At 43.6% G+C, this 20,697-nt stretch overlaps 2 protein-coding genes across 3 annotated transcripts in view; both read left to right on the forward strand.

Moving 5' to 3' along the window:
- The first annotated feature begins 9,687 nt into the window (after positions 1-9,687).
- The window catches only part of LOC141182798 (gastrula zinc finger protein XlCGF66.1-like), a 362,704-nt gene continuing 351,694 nt past the window's right edge, over positions 9,688-20,697 (forward strand). Inside the window, exon 1 of the mRNA XM_073660910.1 lies at positions 9,688-9,730. The gene's annotated coding sequence lies outside the window, so the exon portion shown is untranslated. The remainder of the gene's footprint in view (positions 9,731-20,697) is intronic.
- On the forward strand, positions 13,375-19,836 carry LOC141182800 (uncharacterized). 2 transcript variants are annotated; one of them, XM_073660911.1, is made up of 4 exons: positions 13,375-13,423; positions 13,506-13,603; positions 13,802-13,892; positions 18,678-19,836. In XM_073660911.1, the coding sequence occupies exons 1-4, from the start codon at positions 13,390-13,392 to the stop codon at positions 19,676-19,678; spliced, it is 1,224 nt and encodes a 407-aa protein (XP_073517012.1). In that variant the 5' UTR covers positions 13,375-13,389; the 3' UTR covers positions 19,679-19,836. The 2 variants fall into 2 exon arrangements, 1 of the variants encoding a protein (XP_073517012.1); XR_012257970.1 differs by lacking the exons at positions 13,375-13,423; positions 13,506-13,603; positions 13,802-13,892 and adding an exon at positions 16,343-16,473 and having other exon boundaries at positions 18,678-18,809.

Below are 20,697 nucleotides of genomic sequence, written 5' to 3' on the forward strand. Positions count from 1 at the left end.
CCAGACTGCTCCAGCCATGATATGATTATTGACAAAGCCTTAGGGTCCCATGCCCTAAACACCTTCCAGAGACTGCTCCACGTGATGTCCTAACCAGAATCCACTTCTTTCATGTTAAAGAGTACCTGCTCTTCTGCTCAAGAAAGAAAGTGTAACTCCCCAAAACCTTCAACCAAATGAAGATTTTCTCTGATGTGTCCTCTACTAGCCTTCGCTTTTGCAGGAATCTGTCCCCATTACCTCTAGTCTCAGGGAGAACTTGATCATTTACAGATGGGGATTCCCCTTATATCTACCCATTAACCACAGCAATGCCTGGCACTCCATCACAACATACGAAGAGGGTAGAGACCTACTGAGACGAAGGGACCTCAACATCCCAGATCATCCTCAAGAGCAAAATTTGAACCCACGTTGCAGGGAGAATGACTGGCAAACTGTCCCTTCCAGAAAAAAGGAAAAGACGGCTGAGGTGACCTAGGCATGTATTTGGCCTACCTCGGCATTGACAAAATACTCTCCACTGAGATCCTGTTTTCTGCCTCTCAGATTGAGTAGGTCACATAATTGACCTCTTATTTGTCTTCCTTTTCTTTAAGGTTGTTTTTCCTTTTTTTGTTTAGTCTATCTGTGGTTTTAGTTAGTGTAACTGATATTCTTCTTTTTTTGTTAGTGTCTAAGTCTATCTCAGATGGTTCTTAACCCTTTACGACCTTGGATGTATCCATACGTTCAGGTCGGTAGGTACTGTGCACGCATGATTGCCGCTGGGTGTCAACTAATTCTGACAGCTGACACCTGGCACTCAGTGACAGGAGCAGTGCCCACACCACTCCCAGTACTTTAACCCTTAAATGCTGTGATCAAGAAAAAGTGGAGTAAAACGCCATCAAAAAGACGAATGTAAAGAAAAATGGTATCGCTGAAAACATCATCTTGTCCGGCAAAATAAGTCGTGATATAGCTCCCTTAGCCTAAAAATAAAACAGTTACAGCTCTCAGAATAAAGTGATGCAAAAATATATTTTATCTATAAAATAGTTTGTATTGTGTAAAAGAGTCAAAACATAAAAAAAAGATATAAATGTTGTATCACTGTAATCGTACCGACCCGAAGAACAAAGCTGCCGTATTAATTTTACCACGACCTGAACGGCATAAAAAAAACAACTACTTAATTGCTGTTTTTTGTTCATTCTGCCTCCCAAAAGTCAGAATAGTAAGCGATCAAAAAATGTCATGTGTACGAAAATGGTACAATAAAAATGTCAACTTGTCCTGCAAAAAACAAGCCCTTACATTACTCTGTCGGCAGAAATATGGAAAAATTATAGTTCTCAAAATATGGCAATGCAAAACGTAATTTTTACAATAAAAAGCGTCTTAGTGTGTGACAGCACACTGCTGCTGCTGATTTGTTCATTTTGCCTCCCAAAGATCTTAGTAAGGCTCCGCACACATCTATCCTGCACTCAGCGCTAAGGGCTTACACCCGGGGTTTCTGTGTAAATCTCTGAAATCTCGTGATTCAAACAGAACCCCTGGCAGAAGATTCCCTACAATGAGGCAGATGGAGGCATTGAGGACACCGTCTGGCCTGTGATCCGGCGGTGTCCGTCTTTTTAGGTGTGCATAAAAGCGAAGTCTGCCACAGTTTTATGCACTTCTGAAAAGAAGGACACCACTGAACAGAGGCCAGAGTAACTCTGTTGCCTCCTTTTAGTAAATGGGTCCCTCTGGGTTTCATTTGAATCACACCTCTTGGAGATTTACATGGAAACCCCGATATAAGTGCTCAGTGTAGAGCGCAGGATAAATGTGATCCCATATGTTATGTAAAATGTTCCCAAAAAAAGCTTCAAATCAATCCACAAAAAAGCAAGTGCCCACTTAGGTCCGTCATCTGTCAATGGAAATATAGGTGGCTTCCACGTTATTGGTAGTACAAAGGCTCTAGAAGAGGACTATGGCTCCTCGCTCCCCGCAAAAGAAGTTCAGCAAATTCTGCGCTCTCAAATCCAAGTACCCACCTCCCTTCTGAGCCCCAGTGTGCCTAAATCACATTTAGCTCCCATATGTTTGTCATTTCTGTAGTGATGACAACCCGCTTAATTTAAGGGTGCATGTCTCCAGCAGCACGAGCTGGGCACAATGTATGGGCACTACAATGTACTGGGCACTACAACGTACTGGGGAATACAATGGCAGTTTGCAGTTTTCACTCAGCAATATCCACTGCTGCCTGTTTCTGGAAAACACCCATTGAGTCAAAATCGTCATTACACCTGTAGATAAATTCCCAAAAGGGGTATCATTTCCAAAATAGGGTCATTTGAGGGGGGATTCTGCTTTTCTAGCAGTAAGGGGCTCTGTATATGGAGTCCACAAACTATTCTAGGAAAATCTGCGTTCCAGTAGAAAAATAGCGGTCCGCCTCTCCCAAGTCTCGGTATGGCTAAGCAGTACTGTACAGCCACATATGGGGTATTTTTACATTCACCAGAAATTGTGGGACAAATTTTGGTGCCATTTTTGCCATTTCCCCTTGTGAAAATGTAAAATCTGGGGCTAACACTAAATTTTGGTGGTAAAAATTTAATTATTTTTTTTTCACTGCCCAATGGTATAAATTCTGTGACCCACCTGTGGTGTCAATTTGATCATTGCACCCCTAGAGGAATTCATTAATAAGTTTAGTTTGTAAAATGGGGTCTCTTATGGGGATGGGTCTGCTGTTCTGGCACTTCAGCGGCTCTGCCAAAGTGACATGGTACTCTCAAACCAGTACAACAAAATCTGAACTTCAATATGGTGCTTCTTCCCTTCTGACCTTTGCACTGTACCTAAAAGGTACGATATTTTTTGGACTATAAGACACACTTTTTTCCTCCAAAGTTTTGTAGGAAAGTGGGGGGTGTATCTTATAGCTCGGATAATACATTTTGACTGTGGAGGGGGGGACGGCGGCGGAGGAGCGGGGCACAGGCAGTAGCTGTAGCTGGCTGCTGCTGCTCGTTGAACACGTGTGCCTGCTACTAAAGAGAATGAATATTCACTCCTCTCCACCTATGGGAATGGAGTTATGAACAGTTATGATTGATTCAGGCTTTTCTTGAGAAAGGGAATTTTAGCTTTAATCGCTTGGGTTTTTACTCTATTGGCTAATAGCGTTCCAGCCTTAGTATCCTGTGAGTAATAAAGAGACTTAGTTTTTTGTAGTTTTTTTTCGTATTTATATATAATAAGCAATCTCCATATAGTGCCCTCCCAAGAGATGGAAAATATAGAGAACTGTGTCATATCTTGCTGAGTGTGGAGGTACTTTGCTCCAGGAAAAAAAAATGACCAGGGAAAGCCACAGAAAGACTGCAGGAGAAGCGGCTCTCAGCTCCAAGATGACACCGCGGTTGTCACGCAGGGGACAGATTGAGCAGGGGAGACAAGGAGGAGGATAGTGCTGGTCAGGCTGGAGTGATTTGCCTGCACAGAAACACAGGTCTCAGCAGGTGACGGTGACCTTCTTATAGCAGCTACCCCGTAGTTGTCCATGGGCTCTGGAGCAGAGGAGTGGGGTGAAGAGGAGATGGGAGAAGCAGCTGCATTACTGAAGGGGTGAAAAGTCAGCGAAACTGCATGTGGCACAGTACTCACTGCCCCACGGCCTAATCTTCACCAAGATGACATACATGTAAATCCTCTCTGTTTTGAATGTACAGTTTGGTGGTCTTAAAGATGAGATAGCAGATATACGTCGCAAACTGCAGAGAATACAAAACAGCAGGGGCAGTGGAAGGCAGAGTCAGCGCCACTGAGGATCAGATAGCTGATATGAGCAAGGAGAACAGGCTTGTAGAACAGCAAATATCTGCACTGCTGGCAAAGCAGATGACCCTGAAAATAGATCAAGATGCAATAATATACCACTTATTGATGTGCCTGAAAAAAAATAGAAGGCTCCTCTCCTATTGAATTCTTTGAAAACTGGAGGAAATTAAAAATTGGGCCTGAAACCTTAACCCCCTATAGGCTGTAGAATGAGCTCATAGGGCGCCAACCCGTCCTCTTCCTCCTGGGCTTCCACAAAGACCTGTGCTGGCTAAAACATTACCCTATCAGAACAGAGATATTATCCTGCGGCAGGCAAGGGATCACCCAGATCTAATAATTAATAGATCCAAAATCTCAATCTTTCCAGATTACTCTATAGAAGTACAGAAACAAAGAGCCAGATTACTTGATATCAAAAAACATCTGAGAGATCTGCACGTTCTATAGTCAATGATATTCCCTGCCAAATTAAGGGTGGTAGCCGGAGGTTCTGTGCGCTTTATTCAAGATTCAAAAGAAGTCCTTCACTGGCTGGATATGAATGAGAGGCAAATACACCGGGATCAAATTCGGGATGTTACAAGTTGAAGATCCTGTGGTACAAACCCCAATTCTTCAGAAACACGATGATCTGTGAGTATATGGGAAGAAGTGTGTCCCTGCTTGTTGGACAGTTCTTTACAAATGTTGTTTTCTTCAGGTTCTATTATGATTATATCACTGTTTTATGTCTAAGTGGGGTTGAATCATCCTCCAAGGAGACTTAAGTTGTAGGTGGGATTCTCCCATACATTCAACAGTGACTGAGCCTCCGTTTATCTATTTGATTATATATGGCGGGGTCCGTGGCAATAGCGGGAATGTAAGGGGTCTTTCTTCTAGTTTTAAAAGACAGGTGATCTTTCAGTATCTTCAGATGGAAAAACTTGCTTTGATTTTCCTGCAAGAAGCACATCTTACCTCTTCAAAAACTTCACCTACTAAACGATAAGTGGTTACAGGCGACTATCACTCCACGCGCTCTCCATACTCTTGGGGAGTCAGTATATTAGTACACCCTAGTGCACAATGTGAACGTCTTATAGTGATAAATAGATACAGAGGGTCAGTACGGATGTTTGTTCTGTAAGTTATTACTAAGTCTCTATTACTAATCTCTATCTACATACCACCACCATATTCCAGTAGAATCATACACAAAATTCTCTCTATTATTGATGGTTTCTCGCACACCCCCTATATTATAATAGGGGACATTAATAATATACTGGACTCTCTCTGGGATAGAGGGAGACATGAAGCTAAGAGGGTAAAAGGCAATTGTACTCCTTTTGGTCACTTACTTAAGGAGACAGCTGTAATTGATCTTTGGAGAGCCGGTCGTCCTAATGTATACCAATACTCCTGCTTCTCGTCCACATTCTCCTCTTTGTGGAGAATGGATTTGTCTCTTGGAAATGAATGGATGCCGGGTCTTATATCTGACATCAGCTCCTGCCCAGAGTCCTATCCCATCATTCTCCTCTGTGTCTCCCTAAGCTTAATCTCCCAATGCAGCACAGACCCACAGGGAAATTAACCCCTTTTGGTTGCAAGTTATAGACCTTAAGGGGAAAATTGATGGGAAACTAAAGGAGAATCTTGTGATTAATAAAAATACAACTTCTATTTTCTATGTATGGGAAGCCATGAAGGACGACCTTAGAGGAATATATATAACAGAAATCTCAGCAGCTGAATCCCGGACTAAGCAGCAGGATCATTTGGTGTTTCAGGAATTGGGAGATAGAGATTGCGATGATTACAGATCCAACGCCGGCTGCTCAAAACAGGCTGAAAGCAGCTCAGGACACGAGGAATCAGGGAACATTGCCGCTGCAGGAAGGAAGAAGATGTTTCACAAGATGCAATATTGTGAAGAGGGAGATAAAGCAGGTCACTTATAATGTGATCAAGCAATAGCGTAATCAGTTTGTAAAGGTAGAAAACAGAAAAGGTACTTTCCCAGATGAATATAATATAGGTTTATACAAAGGATATAAATTAGAAGATAGCATTTAATTTAATTCATTAAAATATCAGAATTAAAATAGAGACACAAACAAGATATGTATATAGATATATATATATATATATAAACCACAGGTGGGCAGGTGTGAATGTCACAGCACAGAGAGGTATTACATATACATTAACAAATCTCAAGCAACGCCTCTGAACACAATGGGTAGATATACCGATCCAAACAACATGTCCCACATGCCCTCATATACGTGAGAAAAAAGGAAAGGTCTCCCCCCAATTCTAGTAGTTAATTCTCAGGCATCAGATCCTTTTCAGATCCACATGAATGGGAGCAAAGACAAATGTCTAACTATCATCCTGTTAAGGAACCAGGTAAGGGTGTCCTTATTTTCATGAAACTTTTCTTCCCTGTGTGGGATTCACCAGGGAATTAAACCATTCAGTTATGTAGGTCTTCAAGTCTCCTCCTGTGTAATAGTGACCTGTTTCCCGGTCCCCCTTAAATAATTCAAAAGTACCAAGCAAAACCCTTCATTTCTGAACACCACAACGTCATTTCCTCTTATTGGAACGCATTATTCTGCAACGTGACATAGCGACGCGTCATTTCCGGTGCATCAATGATCGGCATACTGCCGGAACGCATGACTCAAAATAACAGCACGCACACGAGCAAGTCCTTCTATAAAAAAAAGTCCTTCATATTCCAAACCACAGACACATGTGGCTTTATAGATGACCCCTTCACTTCTGCAATTTATGAATGATCTGATGACATATTTTTCTTCCATGTCTTTGTTATAGAAGGACTTTCCTACATCAATGGTCTTACACGCCCCACACCCACATCCTTTATTCTTTCCAAATCTACCAATAACTTGCTTGAGGTAGATAGCAGCAAGGTAAGAACAATAATAAAACATAACTTTTGATTAAAGTGTATAAAAACGACTTCAGTAGTATAAAAATAAGAACACCTGTTTCTCATAAATATAGATTTAAATGAACAGAGCGCTATAGTGGTGGACAATATATCTGTAAATGGAGATAGACCTGTACGAAAAACGTCATACAAATGCCTGAAAATGACAGTGGTCACATATAATGCATATGAAGTATAGGAGGAAATGTCAATGTTAAATACTAATTACGGATATTCATTTTATTCTGAATTCTGCACCATACATTGCATAAGATTGAATCAGCCATCGTGCTAGGGTTTCTAGATGACATGCGCTATTTGTGTATTTTAAGTTCAGTGCCATATACAGAAGAACAGGTGCTATGGGGGGGCCTATAAAAGCCTATGTTAGAGACAGGGGGGTGCTGGCCATTCCACAGGACACTGAACGAGGATCTGTGTGTGAAACAGCTGCTGATGTAGGTCCAACGGACACATGGTGTCATACTGACACACGTGCTGGACACAGACAGACAATCTACCATTCAGGATCCCAGGGAAAGATGGGTGAATCTCAACTATTAAGCTAATTATGGGCAAATGGACAATCACTCTGTAACCATTTAACTATTATATATAATTACTGCAATCATTCTTTTTAATGGACAATCCAAGAATAAATCTATACATTTTTTTCATAAGAATATAGTCTTTGATTAATCACATCTGATAAGAAGTCCTCGATAGGAAAAAATACAGAAAGAAGTATTTTTTTACAGTCAACAAATCAGGGTGGAAAATAAAATTGGAAATCTCTCACCCAAAATTCAGATCCACTGAGTGAATAGGAAGTTCCTCCTCATCCAAGGCAAACAAAGGACAGAATCCTCTTCAGGTCTGGGAAGGGTAGAGACCGGAGAAATTAGCTCTATTCTGCCATATAGGTCAGTACCGTAACCCTACATGCCCCATGACTCCTGCCCTTACAAGAGCAGTCCACAGCTTTCCTGGAGTGTCCACAACTTTCCCGGAGCATCCACAACTTTCCTGAAGGGAAACGCGGCTCCGCTCCGTACGCCTTGTACACGCGCGGCTCCGCTCCGTACGCTTCGTACACGCGCGGCTCCGCTCCGTACGCCTCGTACACGCGCGGCTCCGCTCCGTACGCCTTGTACACACGCGGCTCCGCTCCGTACGCCTCGTACACACGCGGCTCCGCTCCGTACGCCTCGTACACACGAGGTTCCGCTCCGTACACCTCGTACACACGCGGCTCCACTCCGTACACCTCATACACGAGGTTCTGCTCCGTACACCTCGTACACACGAGGCTCCGCTCCGTACGCCTCGTACACGGGCGGCTCCGCTCCGTAAGCCTCGTACACGCGCGGCTCCGCTCCGTACGCCTCGTACACGCACGGCTCCGCTCCGTACGCCTCGTACACGCGCGGCTCCGCTCCATACGCCTCGTACACGCGCGGCTCCGCTCCGTACGCCTCGTACACGCGCGGCTCCGCTCCGTAAGCCTCGTACACGCGCGGCTCCGCTCCGTACGCCTCGTACACGCGCGGCTCCGCTCCGTACGCCTCGTACACACGCGGCTCCGCTCCGTACACCTCTTACACACGAAGTTCCGCTCTGTACACCTCGTACACGCGCGGCTCCGCTCCGTACACCTCGTACACACACGGCTCAACTCAGTACACCTCGTACACAAGCGGTTCCGCTCCGTACGCCTCGTACACGCGCGGCTCCGCTCCGTACGCCTCGTACACGCGCGGCTCCACTCCGTACACCTCGTACACACGCGGCTCCGCTCCGTACACCTCGTACACACTCGGCTCTGCTCCGTACACCTCGTACACACGCGGCTCCGCTCCGTACACCTCGTACACACGTGGCTCCGCTCCGTACACCTCGTACACACTCGGCTCTGCTCCGTACACCTCGTACACACGCGGCTCCGCTCCGTACACCTCGTACACACACGGCTCTGCTCCGTACACCTCATACACACGCGGCTCTGCTCCGTACACCTCGTACACACACGGCTCTGCTCCGTACACCTCATACACACGCGGCTCTGCTCCGTACACCTCGTACACGCGCGGCTCCGCTCCGTACACCTCGTACACACACGGCTCAACTCAGTACACCTCGTACACAAGCGGTTCCGCTCCGTACGCCTCGTACACGCGCGGCTCCGCTCCGTACGCCTCGTACACGCGCGGCTCCACTCCGTACACCTCGTACACACGCGGCTCCGCTCCGTACACCTCGTACACACTCGGCTCTGCTCCGTACACCTCGTACACACGCGGCTCCGCTCCGTACACCTCGTACACACGTGGCTCCGCTCCGTACACCTCGTACACACTCGGCTCTGCTCCGTACACCTCGTACACACGCGGCTCCGCTCCGTACACCTCGTACACACACGGCTCTGCTCCGTACACCTCATACACACGCGGCTCTGCTCCGTACACCTCGTACACACACGGCTCTGCTCCGTACACCTCATACACACGCGGCTCTGCTCCGTACACCTCGTACACACGCGGCTCTGCTCCGTACACCTCGTACACACGCGGCACCGCTCCGTACACCTCGTACACACGCGGCTCTGCTCCGTACACCTCGTACACACGCGGCTCTGCTCCGTACACCTCGTACACACGCGGCTCTGCTCCGTACACCTCGTACACACGCGGCTCTGCTCCGTACACCTCGTACACACACGACTCTGCTCCGTACACCTCGTACACACACGGCTCTGCTACATCCACACTGTAAACCCCTCCTGACCCCACACATAAACTTCAGCTCATCCAGCACCATGACAACCAGCACAGCAGAGTCCTGCATCCACTGAGGCCCCTGATCATGTGACCCCTGACTCCTCCCCTCCTGTGACCTCATCACAGCTCCTGTGCGCACAGAGCAGCCATATATGTGGTGGCGGCTCTGCAGGTGGAGGTATGTGGAGACCCCATTACTGGAGCATTAATACTAGATATATATTGTACAGGGGATATCGCAGCCGATTCCCTCTAGAATAATCCTGGAATCGCAGCATTAGATGATTATTTCTCTGCAGTTTCTATAGGACATAATACATTACACTCCCTTTGGTTGGGTCATTATCGGGGCGCCTTTCTTTATAGTGAGTCTATGCGGTGACATCCAGGAGGCTCCACACAATTCAGGAACCCCAATGGGGACATTACGGCTCGTTCACCATCCATGACTGAATCAGTGGACATGTATGTGGTCTCTGGACCAGGCCGTCTCTTCTGTATTTGTAGGTTTATGGAGCTGACACTATAGTTTTATAGGATTACGCGTTCACAAAGCGACTGATGATTGTTAAAATTGTGACAAATATCAGGAAAAACTTGGTTAATAACCTCCAGTACTGAGGACGTCATTTTGCAAAAGTCTTCTGGGAAGGAGATTAAGCCGGTAGTGGAATCTGTAGGGAACCTGTAGTTTCTGAGGCATAGTACGTGGGGTGTAAATTCGTCTGCAGTAGAATTTTCCATCAAGTGAACCCACATATTAGTAGTCAGAGTAGCTCCTGAATATGTCTCCATCCTGAAAAGGGTCACCTTGCCATGGTGGGATGGCTGTTATGCTTTTTTGATCAAAAACTGTGTTCACTAAGGACCCTATGTTATTTAAATGCACTTTTGCTTTTTTACTTATTTAGTTACAGCAGGGTTTATGATCACTTTGTTCCTTGTAGGTTTTGCATATGTCTCCATAGATGAGAAGATATTAAACAGGCATTCAGCTCGTCTGCTGGCGTTGCTCCCTTAAGAACAGGTAACGTTTGGCAGAAGTCACCTGTAAAAAGTACAATTTCCCCCATTAAGCGATTGGATCCCTGCAGATCTTTCAAGGTGCGATCGAGGGCCTCAACAGCTTTCTTGTGCGCCATGGTACATTCCTCCCAGACAATTAATTTGCAAATCTGTAATTCTTTAGCTTTCCCTGAGCCTTTAGTGATATTACAGCCAAGAGTTTCCAACAGCACTAGATTCAAGGGCAATCCTAGTACTGAATGAGCCGTGCGCCCTCCATCTTTAAGAGTGGCCGCAATTCCAGATGAAGCATCGGCCAGAGCAATGTTATTGTTTGAGCGAATTTCTGTGAGCAGGAAATTAATTAAGAATATTTTACCGATACCTCCTGGTCCATCAAGGAAAAACAGTCTCCCATTTCCACTTGAAATCGGATCTGTAATTGCCAAATACGCCGATCTTTGGTCATCAACCAAATGAGGCTTATTCAATGTGACAAATTCTTTCAACCTTTCCAAATCATAGCTTTTGTTTTGCAGAATATCACAGCCATTAACATCAAAGGATGGTCGAACTGGTGCTGGTAAACCAAATTGTATTAGAGTTTTACTATTGATACACTTGCACCTTTCTTCTGGCGTCAAGAGGACTTTGGTGAATATGTCGGCAGTGAAATTTAAGCCTAAATCCGGATTAACTCTCCTGTGCACTCTCAGAATATCTTCGCTAAGATATTCTTTGTGTTTTTCCCAAAGAGCTCGGGGATTGAAAGGTGCACAGGTTGTAATTATTATAGCGAACAAGTTTCGAAGTTGAGGTGGAAAGTGAGTGAGGGACATTTTCTGCAATGTCATGTCCCAGTGTTGATAATCTTCGATCAGACCACGCTTTTGGCATGCCTCCCTGTAAGATTGACACAGCTCACCACCAACTGTTTTTAAATCTGTGAAAGTCTCTGGCCCGCGGACAGTGTGACGCAGTAAACGTAGGTGGTAACACTCTGCGTTGTTTGGATGAAGTGTATACACGAGTCCAAGAGCATCACTGAAACTTCCGTCCCATCCTTGGACCCTTGCACCTTGTTTCCTTTTGCAAAATACTTTTCTCAACTTATTCCATGTATAATATTTTTGGAACTTCTGAATATAATAAAGTTCTCGCAAATGGATCTGCTTGACACGGGAGAAAGAAAGCTGTTAATGTTGTATTAGGTGGTCGAGCCGCTCTTTCTTTTAAATTATTGGTAGTGAAATAAACTTGTCCATTTTCAAGATGGACTCTGAGATGAACTACAGTCGGATGTTTTTCATAGATGGCAAAATTGAGTAATCACCACATGGATTCGTTACTACTTATATACCTCCCCATTTTTGTTTGTGTAACGGAAACACTGCCATATCACTGCCTTTGTTAGCTGATTTGCAAGTATATTTGACTCCAAAGAATTGCAATATTTCACGTTAATGTGCGCGTCAAACATTTTTCAAAGATACAACCCACTGATTATTTCATTATCTGTGTACTGATTAACCCTTTGAAATCTGATTGTTGCAGTATATCCTCGCTGTTCACGTTTCCGTCTTCTGTAAAGAGTGACTCTTTGATCGCTGTCGCTCTAATTCTTTAAAATCCTTTGGGCAAAAACTGTAGTTTTGCATTCAACAGACAGACACCCATTTTCTCCTTTATACCTTTCCAGCCTAAATTCAGAGGGCCAAATCCCATGAAAGGGGGAAATTTTGAGTTTTAGTGTTTGCAATATTTTTAGTCTGGTGTTAAAGACGGGCCGTGCAAAATTTCACTTAAACCTTGTGAAAAATGTGGTTTTGTATTTAACGGGCTCAACACACAGATTTACTGATTTATATATATATATAGACGTAAAGAGGAAAGCAAAATGCCATAAAATAATATATCTCCTCATATGAATTCCCTTATTGTGTCCAGTACTTGTATTATTAAAATATCAGTAAATGATTCCAGAATTAGCTTTATGGAAGATGAGTCTATGAGAAGAGTCTTCAGCTGCAGACTCCGAGGAAGAAACTTCTTGTTGTCTGTGGCCTAAAATATAAAGGTTTTATTACTAGATGTAAAGAAGAAAACAAAATACTGTAAAATAATATGTCTCCTCATGGGTTTCCCCTTATTATCTCCAGTAATTGTATTATTACACAGGATTTTTATGATGTTACATCGGCTCATCATCTTCTCATTCAGGTCCGCACAATGTCAGATCCTCTCAGTGAAGATCTTCTATATAAGAGAATTTTCCTTATGGACCCATCAAAGATGGATATGGACAGAGACAAGATGGTGGAGAGGATATTACACCTCACCCTAGAGATCCTCTTCCGTCTTACTGGAGAGGTGAGAGATTCTGATGACGTCACATTACATCATTCTTATCTATGGGAATAACAGATGGACAGAACTGGAGAGTTGAGGACTCTGGAAATGTCTGTAGTGAGATTTATTAATGTGTCTCTCCATAACCAGGATTACACAGTAGTGAAGAAGACCTCTAGTGAGCGCTGTCAGGACCCTGTGTCTGAGGGATGGGGAAGACCCCTGAGCCCAATCACAGGGCCTACACCTCACCCCCTGATGCATGATGACATGAATGACCAGAAGATCCTAGAACTCACCTACAAGATGATTGAGCTGCTGACTGGAGAGGTGACACTGCTGGGAATGCTGGGACATTATACAGTAACGCTATGAAGGGATCGTGGGGGTGACTGTATCATTGTATGTGTCAGGTTCCTATAAGGTGTCAGGATGTCGCCGTCTATTTCTCCATGGAGGAGTGGGAATATTTAGAAGGACATCATGATGGAGGTTCCCCAGCCCCTCACATCACCAGGTAATGGACAGGACTAAATACACATGGCCTATATTATCTGTATGTAAAGAATGAATTCAGTCCCTGTATGTGTTTCCTCCAGAACTATCCAGTAAGAGGACAACACCAGAGAGATGTCCCCGTCCTCTTCTTCCACAGGACTGTAAACAAGAAGATCCCAATGTTCCTCAGGATAATCAGGTAGATGGAGAGAAGGTGTCATGAGATCTCCCCTATGATGTGTAGACGGCTGTGAAGGTCTTGTGCTCAGTCTTGTTTTATCCACCATTATTATATGCTTTCTACTTGTGTAATGAGAACGGTGAAGATGGCCGGATTAGGGCTGATCATAGATGTGACTTCTCCATGTGTCTGTGACTTTTACAATACTGGTTTCAGGGTGAAGATGTGACCCATATTAATACTACAGAGACATATGTGAGGGGTGATGAGTGGTGTAAAGAGGAGATTCCTACATATGACTACCCAGGTGAGTAGTGACCACTAAATGCAGAGAAGTCATGGATTCTTCTCAGTCACCGGCTGTGGCTGCTTTATCGGTGGTGTAGTCCGGCCGTATCACAATCGTGTGACCACCATTTTGCTACCAACCCATAACATTCTCATCCACCAAAAAATTGTTCAAATGACTTTGGGTATTGAAAGCCCTTTTTTATAGAATTTACAATCTGGAGGATCCACCTACCCCCTGGGATTAGAAGATGCTGAACCTTACCTCCTTACCTGCCCAGATCTGTAAACTAAAAAGCCAAATTACAGCGTATGTAGAATGTGTTGACAAGTTAAAAAATCACTTGAAGAAAAATATTATGATGGGCCTGTAAGAGAAAGCGGAGGGTAATGATGCTGTTCCTTCCTAGATCCCTGATATCTTATTGGATGAATCTACCTTCTCCCCCTTCTGTGCTGCTGAATGTGCTCATATGGTCCATACAAGACCAGGTCCAGTCTTTCTGACCAAACTTTGCTTTTATGATCGACAACATTAAATGTGCAGTGAGGCCAACTGTGAATTTCTGTACAATAACAACAGAGTTTCCCTTTATCCTGAGTTTTCAATTTCTTTTAAAACCAACTAACTTCAAACATAATTGTGATAACCTATACAGAAAACATTACACCTGTGCCATGATATATCTCTAAGCTGTGCGTGGCTGATGGCTGTAATATACATTTATTCACGCCTGCAGGAGATGTGTTGGCATGGCTCCAGCCCTGGTTTCATGGATTCACTCCACATCATAAATTCCATTATGTTTTCAATCCTAAGGAATTCAGATTACTGCACAATCTCTCCTGAAATGGGGGTGCTAATACTTTCTCTACTCTTCTGATCAGGACTCATAGTAGCTCCAATGGTCCACCATAAATGAGTGCGACTCTGGTTTAGTGTTGGATTTCTCCCCTCATACATACTTTGTTGTTGGGGATGTAACATTTTTTATTCTATCTCTTTTTTTACAACTTCATTCTGCATGATAGTTTGATTGTGGTGGGATCGGCCTGCCTCACTTATGTGAATATATAACTCCTTGGTGGTCTTTAAAATAATGCCTTTTCCAAATCCCAGAGGTCCAAATTTAAGACACCTCAGCTCTGCACTATTATAAAAAGTTCTCTTCTTGAAACTCATCTGACAGAAAATATTGTTCCTTACGATAGTTTAGATTCCCAAGAGCCACCGAGCCCCATACTCTAATTACCCCAGAGAGGTTTCACCACTAGTTACTCACTACTTACTGATGAAGTGTTGAGTTTGATCATTTCAGTAGATGTGTTATGGTCTATACTCACAGTTTTGACTACAGTAGTTAGTGCCCAAAATACTCTGATTTAATCCCTTCCTGCAGCCAGTTTTGTGTTCCTATCTGGGCCCATTTTTCAAATCTGACGTGTGTCACTTTATATGGTGATATCCTTTGTGAATAATTCCAAACTTAATAGGAAACAAATGGACCTTACAAATTATTTTCCAACTTCTCTTGAATCTGGCAATACTCTGTATGCAATTGTACACTACTGTCTGGGCACATGGCAGGTTAAGAAGGGAAGGAGCGACATTTAGCTATTTGAATGCAGATCTTGCTGGAATAGTTTGCAGACAATGGTCACCTGGCAGCTCAAATGATGGCTACCACAAACAGGCTTGGTGCTATCTACTCCATTTTCGAGATGCCAGGGATTACTTTATCACCCTTTAACCCCTCTACATGGATCTGTTCTTACACCGAGACCTCTAGGCTTGGGCCACGGTGTTAAAACGAAAAGTTGACAGAGTCCTATGATCTGAAATGTATAGTCAGTTCAAGAAACCCCCCAGAAAAGTAGTAATGTAATAAAAGTATCTAGAGGTTCTTAATGATTATTAAAGTCATATAGAAGATGCCAGAGGACACTAATCAGAAAAAAACTGTGGGATCAGTTTAATTATACATATAACAAATTTTTATTGAGAATATATATTCATATAAGTAGAAAACCCATGAAATGTGAGACAGAATAAATTGCTAGGATTATTTAAAGCAATAGTGTGCAGATAAAAACCCATAAGAACACATTGGATCCCCAACCCTAATCACTTGGGATTATAGGATAGGCAGCAAAGGAACATGTTCTCCTTCAGGGATAGGTGCAGTGCAGAATATTATACAGATAACTTGTGCGCAATTGCACACAAGCACCTAATGGGTTATCAGAACATTGCAAACATTAAATATGAAGTGCTATACCTGAAGACATGCTGGCGTGTCCTAGAGCGGGTAGGAGGTCCAAGTAAGCGCCTCGACGCGCGTTTCTCCTTCCGGCTTTGTCAGGAGGCGTGGGGAGAATTTAAAAAGGGGCACTATATAAATGAGTATGTCCGGGTGGCTGGCGAATCGGCGCACCGCTCGTCATGTTGTTACTCCCCTCAGGGCGTGGCCGGCCAGCGCATGCCGGAAACAATGGGAGGGAGGACAACGTCATCACTCCCGTCGTCCCGGCAACGAATCCAGCCCGCGGCGCCACAGGGGACAAACAGCACATGTGCGAGGTGTGTCTGCACCACTAAGGTAAAGCTACAGATGATTCCAAATATTTAAGAATTAAAGATTAGGTTTAATAAATAATTCTGGTAGATTTATAATGGCTTAGAGGGATAGAGATGAGGGCGTATATCCTATTAAGTATACCACTGCCAGAAGGTACATGGCTGAGTCATTAATGGTAAATATTCCAAACTTGCTATATCTAATACCGACAGCATGATCATAGGAGATGGCAGATAGTAGATCCCTCCTGAAGAATAATAAAATATCGATATGGGAGGGACATATATATAACCACTCATACTCAAAAAGTATTGCCATGCAGATGCTTACAAAGATAGGTTACAGCAAAAATACAAAAAAGGGCACATATGTAGCCCTCCATGTTCGAAACATACTTCCCTTACAAATATCTACAAAATTATGTGGCAACGATCCATATCGTCACATAACACGAGAATTTATATATATCAATATGGGAAGGGCATATATGTGACCTTCAATTTTCAAAAATTATTCCCCCAAAGACATTTGTAAAATCGCATAGCAGCAATCTGTATTGTCACCTAAGGAGAATACATATAGAGCTTACCGCCTTTCAAAGATACTTCCCAAATAATATTTATAAAATCGCATAGCGATAGTCCACATGTCAGCATGCTGTTTCGATGGTAAGTATCTTGGCGATCTTCCTTAGTGACACTTGCAGAGTCGCATGGCGATAGTCCATATGTGAGCATACTGCTTCAATGATGAGTATCATAACAATCTTCCTTAGTGATACTTGCAGAATCGCATAGCGATAATCCATATATCGACATGCTGCCTCAATGGTAGAAATCTTAGCAACATTTATGCACAAACCTAAAATAAAGTTATTTTTATATAATATATAACAGTAAAGCAACTAATGTTGATATATAACTAAAACCAATGTCCTCAGGTTTGATGCTGAATGGATGCTTGCGTTCCGTAGTTCTTTGGGCCACGGTGTTACCTGCTGTTCTGTGGTGTGAGATGGGAAGAAGAATAGTCAGGTAGCCGGGTCAGAACCAGGAGGGCAGAGAACATACAACATCAGAAGACACAAGAGTAGTCAGTAAACGGGCCGAGGTCACAACAGGAAACAAATACACAAGCCGGGAGCTGAGCACAGAGGACTGAACCAGAGGAGAACAAGGCTGTATCTGGCAGCTTCCGGCAATATGCTTCCAGCTTTAGTAGGGTGTGGTGCTTTCCAGTTGGCTGAAGTAGGGAGCAGATTACTCCAGCTGGACAGCACACACACCAACACTGCTAGACTGGATGGTACTACTGGTCCCAGGCACCCTAATCTTAGTGGCTGGACAGAACCAGCGCCGCCCAGAGCTTCTGGTTCTGACGTCTCCTCCATCACCAGCGCCGCCTGCAGGATGAATAAGGCGGCTTCTGCTGAGAGAAGCAGATATCGCAGGAGCAGATCCCAGAGGAGATGGGACCCACCATTTACAGAAGCCCTAATATGATAAAATATCAGAAAACCAGAGCAGTGGAAATCCCCATATAGTGAATACATTTTATAACCCTCAGTGAATTAATCTATAGGAGTAGTGACTATTTTTACTCCTCAGGCACTTCCCGGAAATTAGCACACAGTGGATGATGGAGAGTGAAAATTACAAATATATAGTTTCATTACCCAACACATAGTGCCCAGATTGTGCTCCAGGAGACACACACCATCAATTAAGTGGGCTCTTCTCACTATAGTAATGCTAAATACATGGATGCTATGTGGTTTGGGCACACTGCAAGGCTCAGAAGCGAGGGGGAGATCTGACTTTGGGAGAGCGGATATTGCTGGATTGGTTTATGGAAGCCATGTTGCTTTTCAAAAGCCTTTGAGCCACTAATAATATGGAAACCTATTTTTCCAATGACAGATAATGGATCTTAGTGGGGGATTGTTTTTTGCAGGATGAGTAGTTGTTGTATTGGTATTATGTTCGCCTATATAACACAGTTTGGTGCCTTTATATTTGGGAGGCAGAATGAACAAACAATTGAACACCACGCTCCACTGGTTCATCCTATGAGGTTTTCTATTAGACTGTGACCTGTCATTGTCTTGGTGAATAATTCAATATGTTTACATAACTTGCCTTTTCTACAGACCGTTTAAATAGAAATGTTAATAAATATAAATTTCAATTTTTTTTATTAAAAATAATTTATTTTCTTCTTGGCAGATGACTGTACCAGGAGATCAGAGGAACAGCTGACATCTTCAATTTTGAAATCAGACGATCTTGAGATCCCCCAAAATGCAATTGAAGTGAATGCCATTACTCCAGATATCCCATCATCCCTTCACAGCAAAGATCTGTCATCTGATCCTTTGAAGCAGGTCCTGTCTTCTGATTCATTACCGACTACTAAGGAAAATCAAAGTTACAAAATAAGCATTATTAAACAAATTGCTCCTGAAGCAAAGAAGCCATTTTCATGTTCAGAATATGGAAAGAGTTTTCCCCTCGAAAAGTCTTTTCTTAAACGTCAAAACATTCACACATCGGAGAATAGATTTTTTTGTTCCAAGTGTGGGAAATGTTTTAACTACAAATCAAATCTTGTTACTCACCAGAGAATTCACACAGGGGAGAAGCCATTTTCATGTTCAGAATGTGGGAAATGTTGTAACCAGAAATCACACCTTATTAGTCACCAGAGAACTCACACAGGGGAGAAGCCATTTTCATGTTCAGAATGTGGGAAATGTTTTAGAGTGAAACCAAGCCTTATCAAGCATCAGATAATTCACACAGGGGCGAATCCTTTTTCCTGTTCAGAATGTGGAAAATGTTTTAACCAGAAATGGAATCTTGTTAAGCATCAAAAAACTCACACAGGGGAGAAGCCATTTTCATGTTCAGAATGTGAGAAATGCTTTGCAGGGAAACCAAGTCTTATTGCCCATCAGAGAACTCACACAGGGGAGAAGCCTTTTTCATGTTCAGAATGCGGGAAAGGTTTTAATCGGAAAGAGCAACTTGTTATACACCAAAGAACCCACACAGGGGAGTACCCTTTTTCCTGTTCAGTATGTGGAAAAAAATTTGCAGAAAAATCAAAGCTTACCAGACACCGGAGAACCCACACAGGGGAGAAGCCTTTTTCATGTTTAGAATGTGGAAAATGTTTTCTGTGGAAATCATCTCTTCTTAGTCACCAGAGCAGTCACACAGGGTAGAAGCCTTTTTTAGATTCTTAATGTGGGAAATGTTTTACTTGTAAATCAACTGTTAATGAACATCAGAGAAGTCACACAGGGGAGAAGTCGCTTTCATGTTTAGAATGTTGAAAATATTTTATCCGGAAATTGTATCTTTTTAAAGGGAACCTGTCAATGTCATCAGTAACACTCTTTTTTTCATTAAAATTGGCGCTAATATCATGCGTATATAGCACTTTATATAGTTATATCATACCTGCTCGTTTAGTCATAGGGGTGTGATCCTTGCATTCAATCAGGGCTGGTGCCACTCACGCATTTGAATTCTGCTCCCAGCTCGCGCTGAAGTAAGTATGTTGCACTTGCGCAGTATAACATAGCCAGCCAGCAAAGCTTACTGTGCTGTGAGCCATGCATGCACTGTGATGAGCGGCTCCCCGCCCATGCGCAGTGAGGCTGTGTAGTGGCGGCTGGGGATGGCCACCGCCATGAGGTTGCGAAAAGCTTTCGTCTCCACAAGCCTAAACGGCAACATTTCCAGGGCAAGCAGTATGGAAATGTGGCCATTTAGTATTGTGGCTTATGGGTGAGCGGCTGTGTATTTACTCTTGCGTTCCAAGGACTGGGGTAGGTACAATTGAATGCTGCGCTGGGACAAGGACATGGAAATGGATGCTGACGGTGTTTGCAAGTGTGCAATGACAGGTGCAGGGTGGGAGGCATCTTCACCAACATCATGGACAGGGTATTAGTGTACATGTTCAACAGGGGAAGAGGCAATGATGTCACCCGCAGACACAGCTTTTGGCCCCTGGCGTTCGGCCCAAAGTAGTCTGGTGCTTCGCTTGGATGAGCCTGAGCATGCTGGTGGTGGTCAGGCTGGTACTTGTGCTGGCCCTGCTGATGCTGGCATGGTAGATGTTCTAAATTGCCTTTTTTGGGTTAACTGGACTGTCTTCAAAAAAGCGCCAGACTTGGGAAGACCTAACTCTTGGCTTGTCAACTTCACCCTTGTTGATACTCTGGGGAACAGTTGC

The sequence above is a fragment of the Phyllobates terribilis genome, unplaced genomic scaffold (assembly GCF_046119375.1).
Source record: "Phyllobates terribilis strain yellow unplaced genomic scaffold, ASM4611937v1 Scaffold_36__1_contigs__length_13169755, whole genome shotgun sequence".
Classification (NCBI taxonomy): Eukaryota; Metazoa; Chordata; class Amphibia; order Anura; family Dendrobatidae; genus Phyllobates; species Phyllobates terribilis.

Bases quoted from the DNA above. Each gene is read 5' to 3' on its own strand.
- LOC141182800 (XM_073660911.1), top strand. From the start codon at position 13,390: ATGATGGAGGTTCCCCAGCCCCTCACATCACCAG. The intron at 13,424-13,505 runs GTAATGGACAGG...TGTTTCCTCCAG, and splicing joins CCAGCCCCTCACATCACCAG to AACTATCCAGTAAGAGGACA. The intron at 13,604-13,801 runs GTAGATGGAGAG...TACTGGTTTCAG, and splicing joins ATGTTCCTCAGGATAATCAG to GGTGAAGATGTGACCCATAT.